At 42.1% G+C, this 15,780-nt stretch overlaps 1 protein-coding gene across 1 annotated transcript in view; it reads left to right on the plus strand.

The window, feature by feature from the left end:
* Window positions 1-15,780, plus strand: part of LOC137370260 (cyclic nucleotide-gated channel beta-3-like) — a 171,800-nt gene that overhangs the window by 76,537 nt on the left and 79,483 nt on the right. The window contains exons 9-11 of the mRNA XM_068032639.1: window positions 1,547-1,611; window positions 4,835-4,957; window positions 12,840-12,981. Of these exons, the coding sequence (XP_067888740.1) occupies window positions 1,547-1,611; window positions 4,835-4,957; window positions 12,840-12,981 (330 nt within the window). The remainder of the gene's footprint in view (window positions 1-1,546; window positions 1,612-4,834; window positions 4,958-12,839; window positions 12,982-15,780) is intronic.

The raw sequence follows: 15,780 nt of genomic DNA on the forward strand, positions 1-15,780 counted from the left end.
TACTCAAGAACATGTTTGTAGGAAATGAAAAGTGTTTAAAGTGAGTTAAAACTATTAAGATCTGGTGCAAGTTTGACTTGGCCACTAAAACAGTAATTATACTCTACAGCTGCCACTTATTTGGAAAATATGAGTATTGTAATATTCAGCAGTCTGGTTCCAGGTGGGCAGTCCATTTTTTTGAGTCGGCTGTCCAGAAATCTCTAGATTGTCAATCAGACAACAGGGGGTAAATTCAGTCAAGCTACACTCCAGCACGTACAGGAAATGCAAATCAAAGAATTGGGTGTGGAGGTCAGCACACTTGATTTTCCAAAGATTAATTTTAATCCACTCTCATCAAGTGGGTCTTTAAACCAGTTGTGCAGACTCATTCAAGTTACCTTCAGACATCCTTTTTTAAATCAGCAAGTGGTTTACTTTACAAATAATTTTGTGTCTTTTGATAAAGAGATTTCAATTACTAAGGTTGCTAAAGTTTCCATTTTTTTATTGAGTGAAGAAAATATTGAATGTTGTATTTCTTCTGTTTGCCATTTTAAATATGCTGCCTGCCATTTTTGACTTAAATCCATGTACATTATTTTGATGAATCTGTTTATTAAAAAAAATTAAAAAAAAATATTGAAGACATTGGCTGGAATTTTACTGTCCCTGTGCCCCACAGAGTGCCCTCCCAGCAGCACACGCTGCCCAACCCCAGCCCCAAACACTTCACTGGGGCCCAGCCAGTTGTTCCTGGTGAGGTCCGTTTCCCCACTTACCTTTTCCAGGGCTGCCTCCATTGTTGCAGGTGCTGGATGGGTGCAGTCCCAGCAGTGGCCACTCCTCTCAGTGGCACTGCTGGGACTAAAGAGCTACTGGCCCTCTGATTGACCAGCAGTTCTTGGAGGTGGGACTTCCTGCCTCAGAGGGGCAGTAGTCCAAACTGAGGCCAATTAAGGGCCTGGGCCATGTAAAATTGCTGCTAAGCTTCCAGGCCCAGCAGAGGCGGGCTCACCCCTGAGCTTTGAGCTGGTGGGCGGGACCACTGCCGCAACGTAAAATTCCAGGCATTGTTCATATAGCAAACAAGCACATATATATATATTTAATGCAAACTCAAAGCACAAACCTTTCCTGGTTCCCTACTCTATGTCTCGTTTTGGATTTGGCAAAAGATGGCAATCCATATAGACAACAGTCCCTACTCTCTTGGCTGCTGAACTCAGTTGTTGAAGACTTTTGCCTGGTGACATCAGTTAGCAGTCTACAATGAACACTCTTCACTCAACTGAGTGATTGTTCATCGAATCTCATATTGTGTTTTCATCGATGCAAATAATTTACATAACAATAGTCATTGCACTTCAAAAGTATCTCATTGGATGTGAAGCACTTGGGATCTCCTGAGGATATCATAAGTTGCTAATAAATTCAAAGCTCTTTCTGTATAATAAATAACACAGCAACAGTGAAACCTCTCCATAACCAAGCACTACAGCTACAAAAAAATGTTAAAATAGAAATATTCTTGTCATGTTTCTTTGGCTTTTATTTTCTCCAGTATTTGACATTCTTTGAATTCAATGATCGACTGGAGGCTAAAATGGAAAAAGCATATATACACAGGTAGGCAGCCATTTAGATGACAAAATCAATGCACGTTTTGTGTGAAAGTCTTTAACAATAAAACGCTGTTTATTGAGCTATTGCTCAGAAATGCTGAACATTTTGCTTCTAACACACAACGTGCTGAAATTTGTCCCTTTTTTAATTCAAATAAATGACGTAAATTAGTTTCTTGTTGTGTAAATGCTGATATCAAAAACTGATATCAGTGAAGGGTCACTGACCCGAAACGTTAACTCTGCTTCTCTTTCCACAGATGCTGCCAGACCTGCTGAGTGGTTCCAGCATTTCTTGTTTTTATTTCAGATTTCCAGCATCCGCAGTATTTTGCTTTTATATCAAAAACACTGTTGAATAATCTACTAAGCATATCTTTTCAAAGCTGCTTACAGAAATCAGCTTCCATTTACCAGGCAGAGACAAAGATACCACAAATAAAATAAAAAGCAAAGAGCTTCTGACTATAATCTGTCTCAATCTTAGGCTGTCTGCGCTGGCCATGATTAGACTAAATTAAATCACACTGATGCTTCTCAGTTTGTTTAGTATAACCTCACTATACTGTCATCTCTAACTGTAGTGCACCTAATTTGTTTCTGAAAGCTTAATATTGACCCACTAGGTGCAGTACCATAATATATGTGCCGCATACTTTGAAGAATATTCTAAATGACTGTGTTGTTTGCCTAGAATCATGTGCTGAGATTGAGGCCAAGAAATTGTAACAATAAGTTAATGTCAGTTTTATTCTTTGGTTGATATTTCACTCTCTGACTGGGGAACACAAACTAATTTCTGCAAGCAATATTTGCATTTCTGTGCCAGGGTTGAAGTATATAAAATAAAAGTAGTGGCATCGAACACAAAGTAGTGATGAACTGTTAGCAGCTAGGATTTGGATAGCAACTGCATATTGTGTCTTTGATATGATGGAAACCCCACCCACCACAAAGATGTGGTCTTTTGGCCGTGGCTGATTTTCCAGCCTCAGACCATTTAAATAATTTGATGGGCCTACTTTCTTCAATTGCACAGGCTTTCTATATTTTTAATTTTTAATTTGCTCCTCCTTCCCTCTCCCTACCTTAGAGATGCTGGACACTAGGGACAAACATGTGACCAGGTGTTTACTGGTACTTTGGTCCAATGACAGAACATAGGGCGGCACAGTGGCGCAGTGGTTAGCACCGCAGCCTCACAGCTCCAGGGACCCGGGTTCGATTCCTGGTACTGCCTGTGTGGAGTTTGCAAGTTCTCCCTGTGTCTGCGTGGGTTTTCTCTGGGTGCTCCGGTTTCCTCCCACAAGCCAAAAGACTTGCAGGTTGATAGGTAACTTGGCCATTATAAATTGTCACTAGTATAGGTAGGTGGTAGGGAAATATAGGAACAGGTGGGGATGGTTGGTAGGAATATGGGATTAGTGTAGGATTAGTATAAATGGGTGGTTGATGTTCGGCACAGACTCGGTGGGCCGAAGGGCCTGTTTCAGTGCTGTATCTCTAATCTAATCTAAATACATAAAATGACACATTTCTGTCACTTGAATACCATTATAATTATATTGTACATCACCCAACACTTTTGGCAAGCAATTAGAGGGTTGTAAAAATGGCTGTGGACAGGGAGCCCATCCTGATCCATTTCCTACTTCTGCCCATTCCAATTCTTGTAAAAAAAAAATCAGAGGGAAGGGCAGAAGATCCTCCCTCTCATGTCTTTTCCTCCTTCGCTAAGCACTCAGTGGCAGATCAAAGCCATCCCAAAGTCCCTCCCCAATATTAGATAACAGATCCAGTGATCTTTCCTGACAGTTCTCAGTGTCTTCCACCAATACTAAGAGACAGATCATAGCATCCACTGCCAATATTGAGTGATAAGTCCCAATATTCTCCCCAATATTGAGTGAAGTATTTCAGTGACAATATTGACTGACAAAACCTCGTGATCTTCACCAAAACAGAATGACAAATTCCAGGACCCAGGAGCATTAACTCACAAAATTTACCCCTATAAGGTTATAAGAGATGACGTTGAGGCTTTATAATGCCTCAAGAAGATAAAAAGGTAAATGCTAGAAAATTGAAATTAAAATAGAAAATGCTGGAACTATGCAGCAAGTTATTAACAAAAAAAGAGAAAAGACAGGTTTGTGATGTAATCCTCTGTCTGACTGAAACTGAAAGATAACGCAACATTTTACCATGCTTTTATTAACCAGAAGTACGAGTTTTCCTCAAGTTCATCCAATTACCATTTTTGGAATCCATTTTCCAACCGCAGCCAACCAGATTAAAGGTTTGGCTAGCTGTCAGGCGAATGGCCTGTGGCAACAGGCAACAACTGTGCAATATGGAGGAGGGTTAGTAGGAGAGACCATGGGTCGGGGGCATGCGGGGGTGTCATTTGTTGGGGACAGGGGAGCTCACAGGCCAGGTAGAAGATCCGGGAGGATGTCCAGGGAGAAGATCGCGTTGGGTCAGGCAGATGATCGTGGGCCATGGAGGACATTGGGAGGGAATCAGTTTGCAGGACAAGGAATCTGATTGAGGAGGACAGTCCGATTGATGGTGAGGTTAACAGCATAGATTGGGGGGCCAGGGAAAGGATTCCTGCTCCTCCTGGCCCACCATGTTGGAAAGGCACTTACCCTTTCCATCCAGCAGTCCTCATATCCCTTCAACTGCTGGATTCCCCAAGGCTTAGGAAACCTGGTCAGCCAGTGTTAAAGCTGAAACAAAGATAAAACCTTAGGCAAGCAGGCTAATTAAAATATTTAAGTAAGGGACCTGCCTCCTGAGAGCAGATTGGCTGCCCACCCCTCTGTTAAAGCTGGAAGTGAGCAGGTTCAAGGCAACTTGAGATCAGGTTTGAAATTTTTAAAGTTTAACTTCTCACCTGACCCAAACATTTCATCAGAAATGATTTGAAATGTTAACTCTGCTTCTCTCTCCACAGATGCTGCCAGACCTGCCTAGTTTTTCCAGCACTTTCTGTTTTTATTTCAGATTTCTAGCATGCGCAGTATTTTGCTCTTATCTTTTATTATACCTTGTTGTAGGTCTACATTACATTTGCACAATGCAATAAACCACAACCTGACAAAACTCTGACAATTAGATGAGCAATTAGGTTAGATAGCAACCCTAAAAGCCAATACTGCAGCTGCTTTGTTGCAAAGCACCATTGATACTAACTAGCACATACATTTCATTTTGTTTTATAGAGTTGCACGAACAACAGGATATCTGCTTTTTCTTCTGCATATAAATGCTTGTATTTATTACTTGGCTTCAGAGTATGAAGGCATTAGCAGCACTAAGTGGGTCTACAATGGCAAAGGAAATAGGTAAAAGTTTCCTCAGATACTGTTTAATATTGCTGCTACAAAAATGCATTAGAATAATGCTGAATAACATTTTACTTTTCTAGGCCAGTGATTTTATTTTCACACTGACAAACAATAATTTCAACCTTTGGTTACATAGGGATGTGTTTTAAAATTCAAATCTACTGATATTCTGCATTTGCTGCCTCCCACTCTCTTATCTGTTGTCCCCAGCAAACATGCTGTTCCTTGTATCTCTAGCCTGGTATTCACTGTTCAGCAACCCTGAAATGTTGTCCCAGAGGTGGAGGGAGAGTGGAGAGATGTAGTGGGAGGGACCCTTGACAAAAAAGCTGTTGAGTTACACTATTCAAATCAACTACAATTTTAAGAGTTCTTTGGGTATTTTGAATGATTTCACTGAGCTTGAAGCCATCATTGGCCACTAGAGCTTCACCAGTGGTTTTATAACACCAAAGATTTTATTAGTTAAATTATGCAGGTTAATTTCTTTAACACCAAAATTATGTTAGCCTTCCATGTTAAAAAAGTATGGGTTATTTTAAACAATAATCCAATTTTCTGGATCAATCTAATCTTGGGATCCAGATGACAGTTGAACTCTGTCTCAGCTCTGCTGTTACAGTTTAGAAGTTCCATTTATTACATTGCCTTACAATCACACTCAGATATCCATGGACATAATGCAGAATATTCAAGTCAATAATTGAATAGAACAATTACTAGCAGGATCGATTACAAATTGTTTATGTTTCAAAAATAAGTCTGCTGGTCCTTTTTACTTTGCAAAGTTTATTTTTCCCGTAAGTACTGTATTGCTTCACTTATTACATATGACTATGTATTACATTGTTTCTTCTCTTTGAACCTGCACAGTACCTGAAGTGTTTTCACTGAACATTGAATTTATTTATTTTCTTTATATTTTAGCACATAGCTTTGATTGTATATCGTTATTTTTAACCATTTGGCATCAGTTTACATTTAAATTTGAAGCTGAATTTTTTTCCTTTTTTCATATATTTCTTTTTTCTTCTTGCCCTACTGGTAATTTTATTTTAGCTACATCAGCTGTTTCCTTTATGTGGAGAAATCCCTTCTGATGATTACTGAGCTTCCAAACCCCACCAATGAATTTGAGAAAATATTTCAGATGTGCAACTATTTTTTAGGAGTTCTTATTCTTTCAGCCATTCTTGGTCAGGTATACTTAACAATTTTGTTATTTTTATTAAAACACTACTTTTTTCTTGAAAATGCTTTATGTTATTTGATGAGAAGGAAACCTTTTGGACCTGATTTTTATCTATTATTTTTGTCTTCAGTTCTTTATAAGCTTTCCGATTTCCAACTTATGTTCAGCCAGTTCAATTGGAAATCTGGAACTGATAGTCTCATTGACAAAATCTTCTTCATATCAAAATAAGAGACACAGGAAATACACAGGAGAAGAAATGTGTTCGCGTAGCACCCATTCTAGTGGTGGTACGCAGACTTGTGCCAATTCTGCAGGGGCAGGCAGCGCTGTGGGCCACTGCCTGCAGACTGTGTAGCTTTCCTCAATGACATCAGCGAAGAACTTCCGGAGAAGTTCCGAAGAAGGGTCACTGACCCGAAACGTTAACTCTGCTTCTCTTTTTACAGATGCTGCCAGACCTGCTGAGTGATTCCAGCATTTCTTGTTTTTATTAGCGAAGAACTTCATGCGGGCAGCACAGGTAGCAGCCCATGGTGCTGCCTAACTTGGGGAATCAAGATAAGTCGGCATAGCGGCATTAGACACTGCACTAAGCTATCAAGTTTCTCCCCCATAAAAGCATACAAGATTTAGGACCTAACTGGTGAATGGGAGACAGATACAACATAATATGGATATAAATAAAGTAGTAGTAATACTAAAGTTGCATTTATATAGCAGCATGTTAAAACACCTCAAGAAACAATTACTAGTAGAGTGCAGTGATTATTATGCAGACAAGTGCACATTGCCCAAACAACAATATGAATGAGCAGTTAATCATTTTTTTGTGTATTTTGTTTATTTGCTCTTTGGAAGTGAGCAGGGCTACATTTTTTATCACGCATCTCTAGCTGCCCTGAGAGGGTGGGCTTTCCCTTGGACTTTTGCAGTCCTTTGTTGATGGTGCTCCTACACTGTTAATAATGCATCATATTCCAGGATTTTAACTATGACAATGAAAAACTGCAACACATGTCTAAGTTTTTTTTTATGTTCGTTCATGGGATATGGCTATTGCTGGCTAGGCCAGCATTTATTGCCCATCTCTAATTCCCCTTGAGAAGGTGGTGGTGAGCTGCCTTCTTGAACCGCTGCAGGATGGAGGACTCAGGGATGGTGATGCCATTGGAGATGGCCATTGCATTTACATAGAAGAAAAATTACCTGTACTTGGAAACCCAGACCAGGATGTTATCCAGGTCCTGCTGTCGGCTAGAAAGGGCTGCTTCATTATTGAATGGAGCTGAACATTGTATGATCGTCAGTGAACAGTCCCACTCCTGTCCTTATGACAGAGGGAAGGTCATTAATGAAGCAGTTGAATATGATTAGCCTCAGGAAATTTTCCTGGGACTGCAATGATTGGCCTCCTCTAATCATGACCATCTGCCTTTGTGTCAGACATGACTCCAGTCATTGGAGATTTTCACTTTGGCCTCTGATTTGGTAGGGTACCTTGGAGCCACACTAAGTCGAATGCTGCCTTAATGTAGTTAATCTCACCTCTCCTCTGGCATTCGGCTCGTGTATCTATACCTAGATCAATGTTGTGGAGCTGCATTTTAAGAATCCGCCGCCGAAGTAGGCGGCGGACCTAAAAAATGCCGCCTGCCCCCACATGCACCATGTCATGGAGCTGCCATGATTTCAAACGCGACAGCTCATTTGCATGGCCGCAGCGCCCATTCCCCACGATGATGTGGAGGGGGCGGGCGCGCTGTCGCTGGCAACAGCACCCGGCGCCAATGTGCAGATGCCGGCACCATTTTTAAAAGGCTGACAGCCCTCAATGGAGATTTTAAAATTCAGTTCACTTAATAAAAAACAGAATTAAATAACCTTTAAATTCATTTTCCCACCCCCCCCACCATAGCATTTCCAGGCATTCATGCCCTTTTCCCCCATCCCCAGCCCCGGAAGTTGATTAATGAGAATTTGACCTCCTTCCCCCAGCAAAGTTTGGCAATTTGCCCTTTACCCCTTCCCATCACACCCCCGACCAATCCACATCGTTGTACCCCGCTCCCCTCCCCCCCCTCCTACACAGAGAAAAAATACTCCTCCCCCCTGTCCACAGGTGTCGTGCCACATTTTCCCAAACGGGGATTGGAAGGCACAGCATTGTTGGCCGCCCGAATGAAGATCGGTGCCGTGATTAAGGAGGCGATGGGACCCTCATTAAATCAGGTATGTAAATTAGTTTACATATTCAAATGGGGATCGCGTCACTGAGCAGCGGGTTGGCCGACATGAGGCCTCGCTGCTGCCGCCGAGATCGGCATGGAGCCTGCCTCCATCGGGGTCATTGGCAGACCTCTGCTGCATCGATCTTCATTTCCACCCCCACCCCCACCCCCACCCCCACCAACATTCCCAATGGCAGGAGGGCTTTAAAATCTAGCCCATGATGTCTGGAGCTGAGCGGTTCTGACGGAACCCAAATTAAGTGACAATGAGCACCTTATTGGTGAGTAGGTATCATTAGATGAGACTGTTGGTAATTCCTTCCAAGACTTTGCTGATGATTGGATGGAGCCTGATTCAGCAGTAATTGGTGCTTTAGCTTTATGTGGATTGAGTAGACCGAGGCAGCTTTCCACTTTGTTATGTAGATGCTAGTGTCATAGCTGCCCTAGATAGCTTGGCCAAGTTAGGTGGGGGGCACAAGTCTTCAGCACTACACTGTAGTCTGTGCACTGTATATGGAATTAATTGAGAGGGAATATTGGCTGGAGTGTTAGAAGAACTCTTGCTTTCCTTTCAATAGTACTATGAAACTTTCATATGTCCCTCTGCTTAATGGTATCTCTAACAATGCAGAATTGCCTTCATTTTCACTTCATTCTAGTGAAGCTTTCAATTTATTTGTAGAGTAGTGAATCTATTAGCAGCTCATCAAAAGTTCTTGGAGATTTTGCTTTCTGTATACCGTTACCCAAATCTCGATTGCAGTAGATTATGCACTCAAATCTAACCACCTCAACCAGAATTTACCATTTCAGCTAATCTATCTCATAATAATTAGTAAGTGAACCAAAGTAAGGAGTGCAGGAGTAATTTTCCAACTTCATATTCCCAGTGCGGTGCCTTTCTTGCCAACGGAAGCATATTTAAAATTTGGGCACTTATTACAAATGTTTTTCCTATCAATCCTAGCCACTTTCTGATGATGAGCGAGTTGTTGTACATGTGGGCAGCACATATCAGAATTTCTGAATTTCATTCTTAGGGCGTGAGGCTTCCCAGTAGGACCTCAAAGCCAGAAAACACCACTACTTGAGGCAGTGATAAAACTAATGAATTATGAAAGAGATCTCGTCAATCAATCCATTAAACTATCAGCACTGTGCTTCAATGTAGTAAAAACTGATAATTAAAGTAATGGTCTCCAAGTGCTCATATGAATATAAATGGAAAGAAGTTGTGTTGCTGCTGTATAAGACACTGATAAGATCCTGTCTGGAGTACTGCATGAGCATTTAATCACCTTTCAAAAGAAGAATATTATTGCCCTTAACAGGATACAGTGATGAGCAACAAAGATAATTCTGGTATGAAAAATTTAGGTTATGAGAAAAGATTTAGGAAAATGGGCTTGATTTCTTTGGCAACTTTGTTTTCAAAATTGTGAAGGAAATTGACAAATTTCATCCAGCCACATTTTTTGTTGTGATGAAAGATTCAAATAACAGAGAAACACAGGCTAAAAATTAAGAGTATGATGGGGTAGCTGTTGAACAGGCAGATACAGAGTGCAGAGAGTCTGTGAGGAAGGTTAGACAGTTGACAGGGCAAAGTTGCAGCCAGTGTGATGGGTTGAAGTGTGTCTATTTTAACGCAAGAAGTGTCAGGAATAAGGGTGATGAACTTAGAGCATGGATCAGTACTTGGAGCTACGATGTTGTGGCCATTACGGAGACTTGGATATCACAGGGGCAGGAATGGATGTTGGATGTTCCGGGGTTTAGATGTTTCAAAAGGAATAGGGAGGGAGGTAAAAGAGGTGGGGGAGTGGCATTGCTAATCAGGGATAGTATCACAGCTGCAGAAAGGGAGGTCGTCGAGGAGGGTTTGTCCACTGAGTCAGTATGGGTGGAAGTCAGAAACAGGAAAGGAGCAGTCACTTTATTGGGAGTTTTCTATAGACCCTCCAATAGCAACAGAGACACGGAGGAACAGATTGGGAGGCAGATTTTGGAAAGGTGCAGAAGTAACAGGTTTGTTGTCATGGGTGACTTCAACTTCCCTAATATTGATTGGAACCTCCTTAGTGCAAATAGTTTGGATGGAGCAGATTTTGTCAGGTGTGTCCAAGAAGGTTTCCTGACTCAATATGTAGATAGGCTGACTAGAGGGGAGGCTATGTTGGATCTGGTGCTTGGCAACGAACCAGGCCAGGTGGCAGATCTCTCGGTGGGAGAGCATTTCGATGATAGTGATCACAACTCCCTGACCTTTACTATAGTCATGGAGAGGGATAGGAGCAGACGCGATGGGAAAATATTTAATTGGGGGAGGGGGAATTACAATGCTATTAGGCAGGAACTGGGGAGCTTAAATTGGGAACAGATGTTCTCAGGGAAATGCACGACAGAAATATGGAGGTTGTTTAGGGAGCACTTGCTGCGACTGCTGGATAGGTTTGTCCCGATGAGGCAAGGAAGGGATGGTAGGGTGAAGGAACCTTGGATGACAAGAGATGTGGAACTGCTAGTCAAGAGGAAGAAAGAAGCTTACTTAAGGTTGAGTCATGCCTCACAAGCCTTATTGAATTCTTTGAGGATGTGACAAAACACATTGATGAAGGAAGAGCAGTGGATGTGTATATGGATTTTAGCAAGACGTTTGATAAGGTTCCCCATGGTAGGCTCATTCAGAAAGTAAGGAGGCATGGGATACAGGGAAATTTGGCTGTCTGGATACAGAATTGGCTGGCCCATAGAAGACAGAGGGTGATAGTAGATGGAAAGTATTCAGCCTGGAGCTCGGTGACCAGTGGTGTTCCACAGGGATCTATTCTGGGACCTCTGCTCTTTGTGATTTTTATAAATGACTTGGATGAGGAAGTGGAAGGCTGGGTTAGTAAGTTTGCCGATGACACGAAGGTTGCTGGAGCTGTGGATAGTGTGGAAAGCTGTTGTAGGTTGCAACGGGACATTGACAGGATGCAGAGCTGGGCTGAGAAGTGGCGGATGGAGTTCAACCTGGAAAAGTGTGAAGTGATTCATTTTGGAAGGTCAAATTTGAATGCAGAATACCGGCTTAAAGACAGGATTCTTGGCAGTGTGGAGGAACAGAGGGATATTGGGGTCCACATCCATAGATCCCTCAAAGTTGCCACCCATGTTGATAGGGTTGTTAAGAAGGTGTATGGGGTGTTGGCTTTCATTAACAGGGGGATTGAGTTTAAGAGCCGCGAGGTTATGCTGCAGCTCTATAAAGCCCTGGTTAGACCACACTTGGAATATTGTGTTCAGTTCTGGTCACCTCATTATAGGAAGGATGTGGAAGCTTTAGAGAGGGTGCAGAGGAGATTTACCAGGATGCTGCCTGGACTGGAGGGCATGTCTTATGAAGAAAGGTTGAGGGAGCTAGGGCTTTTCTCATTGGAGCGAAGAAGGATGAGAGGTGACTTGATAGAGGGGTACAAGATGATGAGAGGCATAGATAGAGTGGATAGTCAGAGACTTTTTCCCAGGGTGGAAAGGGCTATCACCAGGGGGCATAATTTTAAGGTGATTGGAGAAAGGTTTCGGGGAGATGTCAGAGGTAGGTTCTTTACACAGAGAGTGGTGGGTGCGTGGAATGCACTGCCAGCGGTGGTGGTAGAAGCAGATACATTAGGGACATTTAAGCGACTCTTGGATAGGTACATGGATGATAATTCGAATGAAGGGTATGTAGGTAGTTTGATCTTAGAGTAGGTTCAAGGGTCGGCACAACATCGTGGGCCGAAGGGCCTGTACTGTGCTGTACTGTTCTATGTTCTAAAAGTCAGGCACCAAAGGGATAATAAATTTATGGCTTAAACTGCAGTGGGAAATAGTTGAATTAGGAATGATTTTAAGAGACAATTGAATACATTTCTGGAGAGAGAAGGGTTTGAGGGATATGGTGAAAAGGTGGGTTGATGAAGTTGAGCTATGAAAACAGCATAGTCTACTATGGGCCTAAATATGCCAGCTTGGCTCAGTTGGTAGTATTTCACGCATAATCCAAGCTGACAGCTCAGTCGAGTTTGGAGGGACTGCTGCGTTGCAAGAGATGCCATCTTTCATGTAAAATATTAAGGTCTTGATTGCCTGTTCAATTGCATGTAAAATGTCCCATGGTACTACTTAAAGAAAAGCAGGGAATTCTCTGGCTCGTTTAATCATCCATTTGTTGTTTGTTTGACTTTGATGTGCATAAATTTGGCTGCAGCATATCAGACAATATCATTCCAAAAGTAATGAATTGGCTGTAAAACACTTTGAAACTTCCAGAGAATGAGAAAGGCACTATATAAATGCAAGTTTTGTCTTTTTTTCAAATACTTCTTGTTCTTATAAATACTGATGTTCTAACCAATAACTTCCATTCTGAATTTTTCCCCTAATTTAAACATGGTTTCAACTGTTGAAAAATATTTATGTTCTCCAGGTACCTGAGGTGTTACTATTGGGCAATCCGCTCTTTGATTACTATTGGTGGTATTTCCGAACCAGCCACTCTCTTTGAAATAATCTTTCAGGGGTGCAATTATTTCATAGGTGTCTTTGTGTTCTCCAGCTTACTTGGTCAGGTAAATGAATATACCTCGAAATGAATCACTGTTCATTACAGTGTATTCATTGTATCACCTGAAATTGTGGGACAAGCTATAGAATAAAAGCAAAGGGTGAGGCAAAGGTTTGAAGCCAGTATGCCTAAATCAAATGCTAGTAAATAACATGTTGGCAACACTTTATTACAGTATACTAGAAAATTTTGTTTCCCAAGTTTGACATGAGGTGGAATTGGTCTACAATGAACTATTTTTCCTTTAAACCTGCATTAATCCATAAACTTTGTATGACTTAGCAAAATTGTTTGATGGAACTGATAATATTGAATTGATCTGTTCAGTGCAGTGCTCATGCAGTCTCCTCTGGGGGAGCCGGTTTGATGATGGCCTGACCATCTACACATTCAGGGACTCTTCAGGGGATCATCTCCCACCACTGCCCTGTCTCTCTGACCTTCTGTGGTCTTTCTTTCACTACTCGGGGGGGGGGGGGGGGGGGGGTGGCTACCACCTTTACCCCTGCCAGATCATTAGCTAGGAGCAGGTCAACCCCATCCACAGGCAAACTAGGGACAATCCCTACAGTCACTGGTCCCGAAACTAGGTCGCACCCCAGGTGCACCTGGTGTACAGGTACAGGCATACACTGCCCTCCAATAACATTCACCACCATTTTGGTGTTCACTGCACTCTCAGGGGGAAAGGTCAGGCCTTTTCCCAGCAAAAGGGATCTAGTGGCCACTGTGTCTCTGAGGATTACTGTGGGCTTGCTTGCCCCACTCAAGGGGTATGGGGTTACTTTCCCTTCAAATACAAAACCCTGATAATTTTCAGGAATCCTATTAACTTTTCCTGCACTGGTCATAGAAAGCTTCCTGGGTTGCACTCTTACTGCAGTTAAAGCAACAGCTTGTTCTGTGCTTTCCATCAGGGTCCCCATCTTCACTGAGTGGGTGTGCCCTGATTAACCTTACTGGTTTCCCATTTAGTTTCCAGCAGTCAGCTTTTAAATGCCCTGCCTTACTACAATGAAAGCATACAGGTCTCCGGATCTCGCTCACAGTACCTTCCTTTTTGGCTGGAGGAGGGCCCCATGTGTCTCCTGCTTTCCTTTCTCTCCCAGGACTGCTTGGGCTCCTATCACTTTCCCATCCTTTATCCTTTTCGAATTTGTGAGGGGTGATTAGGAAAGGTTCCCCCCTGGGAAACCGACTTACAAATTAAAGCAAACCCATCTGCCAGAAAGGCCGCTTGCTGGGCTCCCTGAACCCGCTGCTCCTCTATATGGGTCCTTATTGAGAGTGGGAGAGAATTTTTAAATTCCTCTAACAGGATTACTTCTCTGAGAGTCTCATAGCTGGGCTGTATTTTTAAAGCTCTCAGCCACTGGTCAAAAGCCAGCTGCTTACTTCTTTCAAACTACAGATAAGTTTGATTGGCTTGCTTTTTGAGGGTTCTAAACTTCTGGCGATAGCCTTCAGGTACTAATTCATATGCCCCGAGGATAGCATTTTTGGTCAGTTCATAATTTGATGAACTCTCATCTGGCAACAAGGAATAAACCTAATGGACTTTTCCTGTGAGTTTGCTTTGTAATAAGAGAGACCAGGGCTCAGCTAGCCATTTTAGCTGCCTTGCCAGTTTCTCAAAAGACACAAAAAACACTTCCACATCTTCCTCATTGAATTTTGGAATTAATTGAATGTGTTTTAGCGATCTTGTACCCAGCCCTGAATTCTGTTCCTCCATATTGGCCATGCTTTCACTGGGGTTACTCTGTCGCCCCCTACTTAACTCAAGCCCCCTCAGCTCTCTTTCTTTGGATTCTTGCTGGAATATTCTTTCTCTCTCTCCTCTCTCTCATTCCTTCTCCTGTCTTTCTTTCACTCTCTCCTGCCTTTCATTTTTTTCACGTTCCTTTTAGACGACTCTCTCTCCCTTTCTTCTAATTCAAGTTTCCTTTGTTCCAATTGTATGTTTGCTAGCAGTGCCCTCTCTGGGTTTGCTTCTAACAATGCCTCTACTTCTTCAGATTCAAGGGAAAAATGGTTAGTCACTAGTCTTAGGAGTTCAGACTTCCTAGCCTTGCCATGTACAGTGATCCCACACTGTTCAGGCATTTTTCTCAGCTCCTCCATAGGCAGTGCTTTTAACTTATCCCAAAACCTGCATTGAAATTTTCTCTTTTTTGATTGGGAACAATTTGGCTTCCCACTTTCAATTTCACTCGTTTGTCTGTGGTTAAAATTCCAGACGCTAGCACCCAAATTTCTATTACGACCAGGCGAGAAAGGTGTCTAGGGGTCTCTTTCAGCCTTCACCTGATCTTATTGTAACAGGGTTTAATTTTAAACACACTGTGTTTTGAGCTTCCCCCTTGGTGAATCCTTGTTCACAGCTTTCCAATTATAAGGCAAAGAAATTAGCACACCAGGTTTTCTTTAGGGTTAAAGAAGAAAAGTGAAATTTATTAAACCTTAAACTTAAACTCTAATATGGTTAACACCTACAGATATACAACACGCCCACGCTAGCATGCACATGCGATACACACATGCAAATAGGGACAGAAAAGAGGAGAAGAAAAATAAAATGGAGAGATTTGAGGCAATCTCTGAAGAGGTTTTTTTTTACTGTGCTTCGAGCTCACTGTAAGATCCTTGATTGTAAGAAGTCTTGCTTTTCATTGGGGCCCAGTATTCTTCTTAAACTTTATTCACTGTGGGAGACTTTTCTCTGTTGGGGTTCATTTGTCTTCAATGGTTTCCAAAGCTGGTGAGAGCGAGATGAGAGCAGACAGGAGAGAGGTGTTCTGAG

This window comes from Heterodontus francisci, chromosome 5, assembly GCF_036365525.1.
Source record: "Heterodontus francisci isolate sHetFra1 chromosome 5, sHetFra1.hap1, whole genome shotgun sequence".
In the NCBI taxonomy this organism is placed as follows: Eukaryota; Metazoa; Chordata; class Chondrichthyes; order Heterodontiformes; family Heterodontidae; genus Heterodontus; species Heterodontus francisci.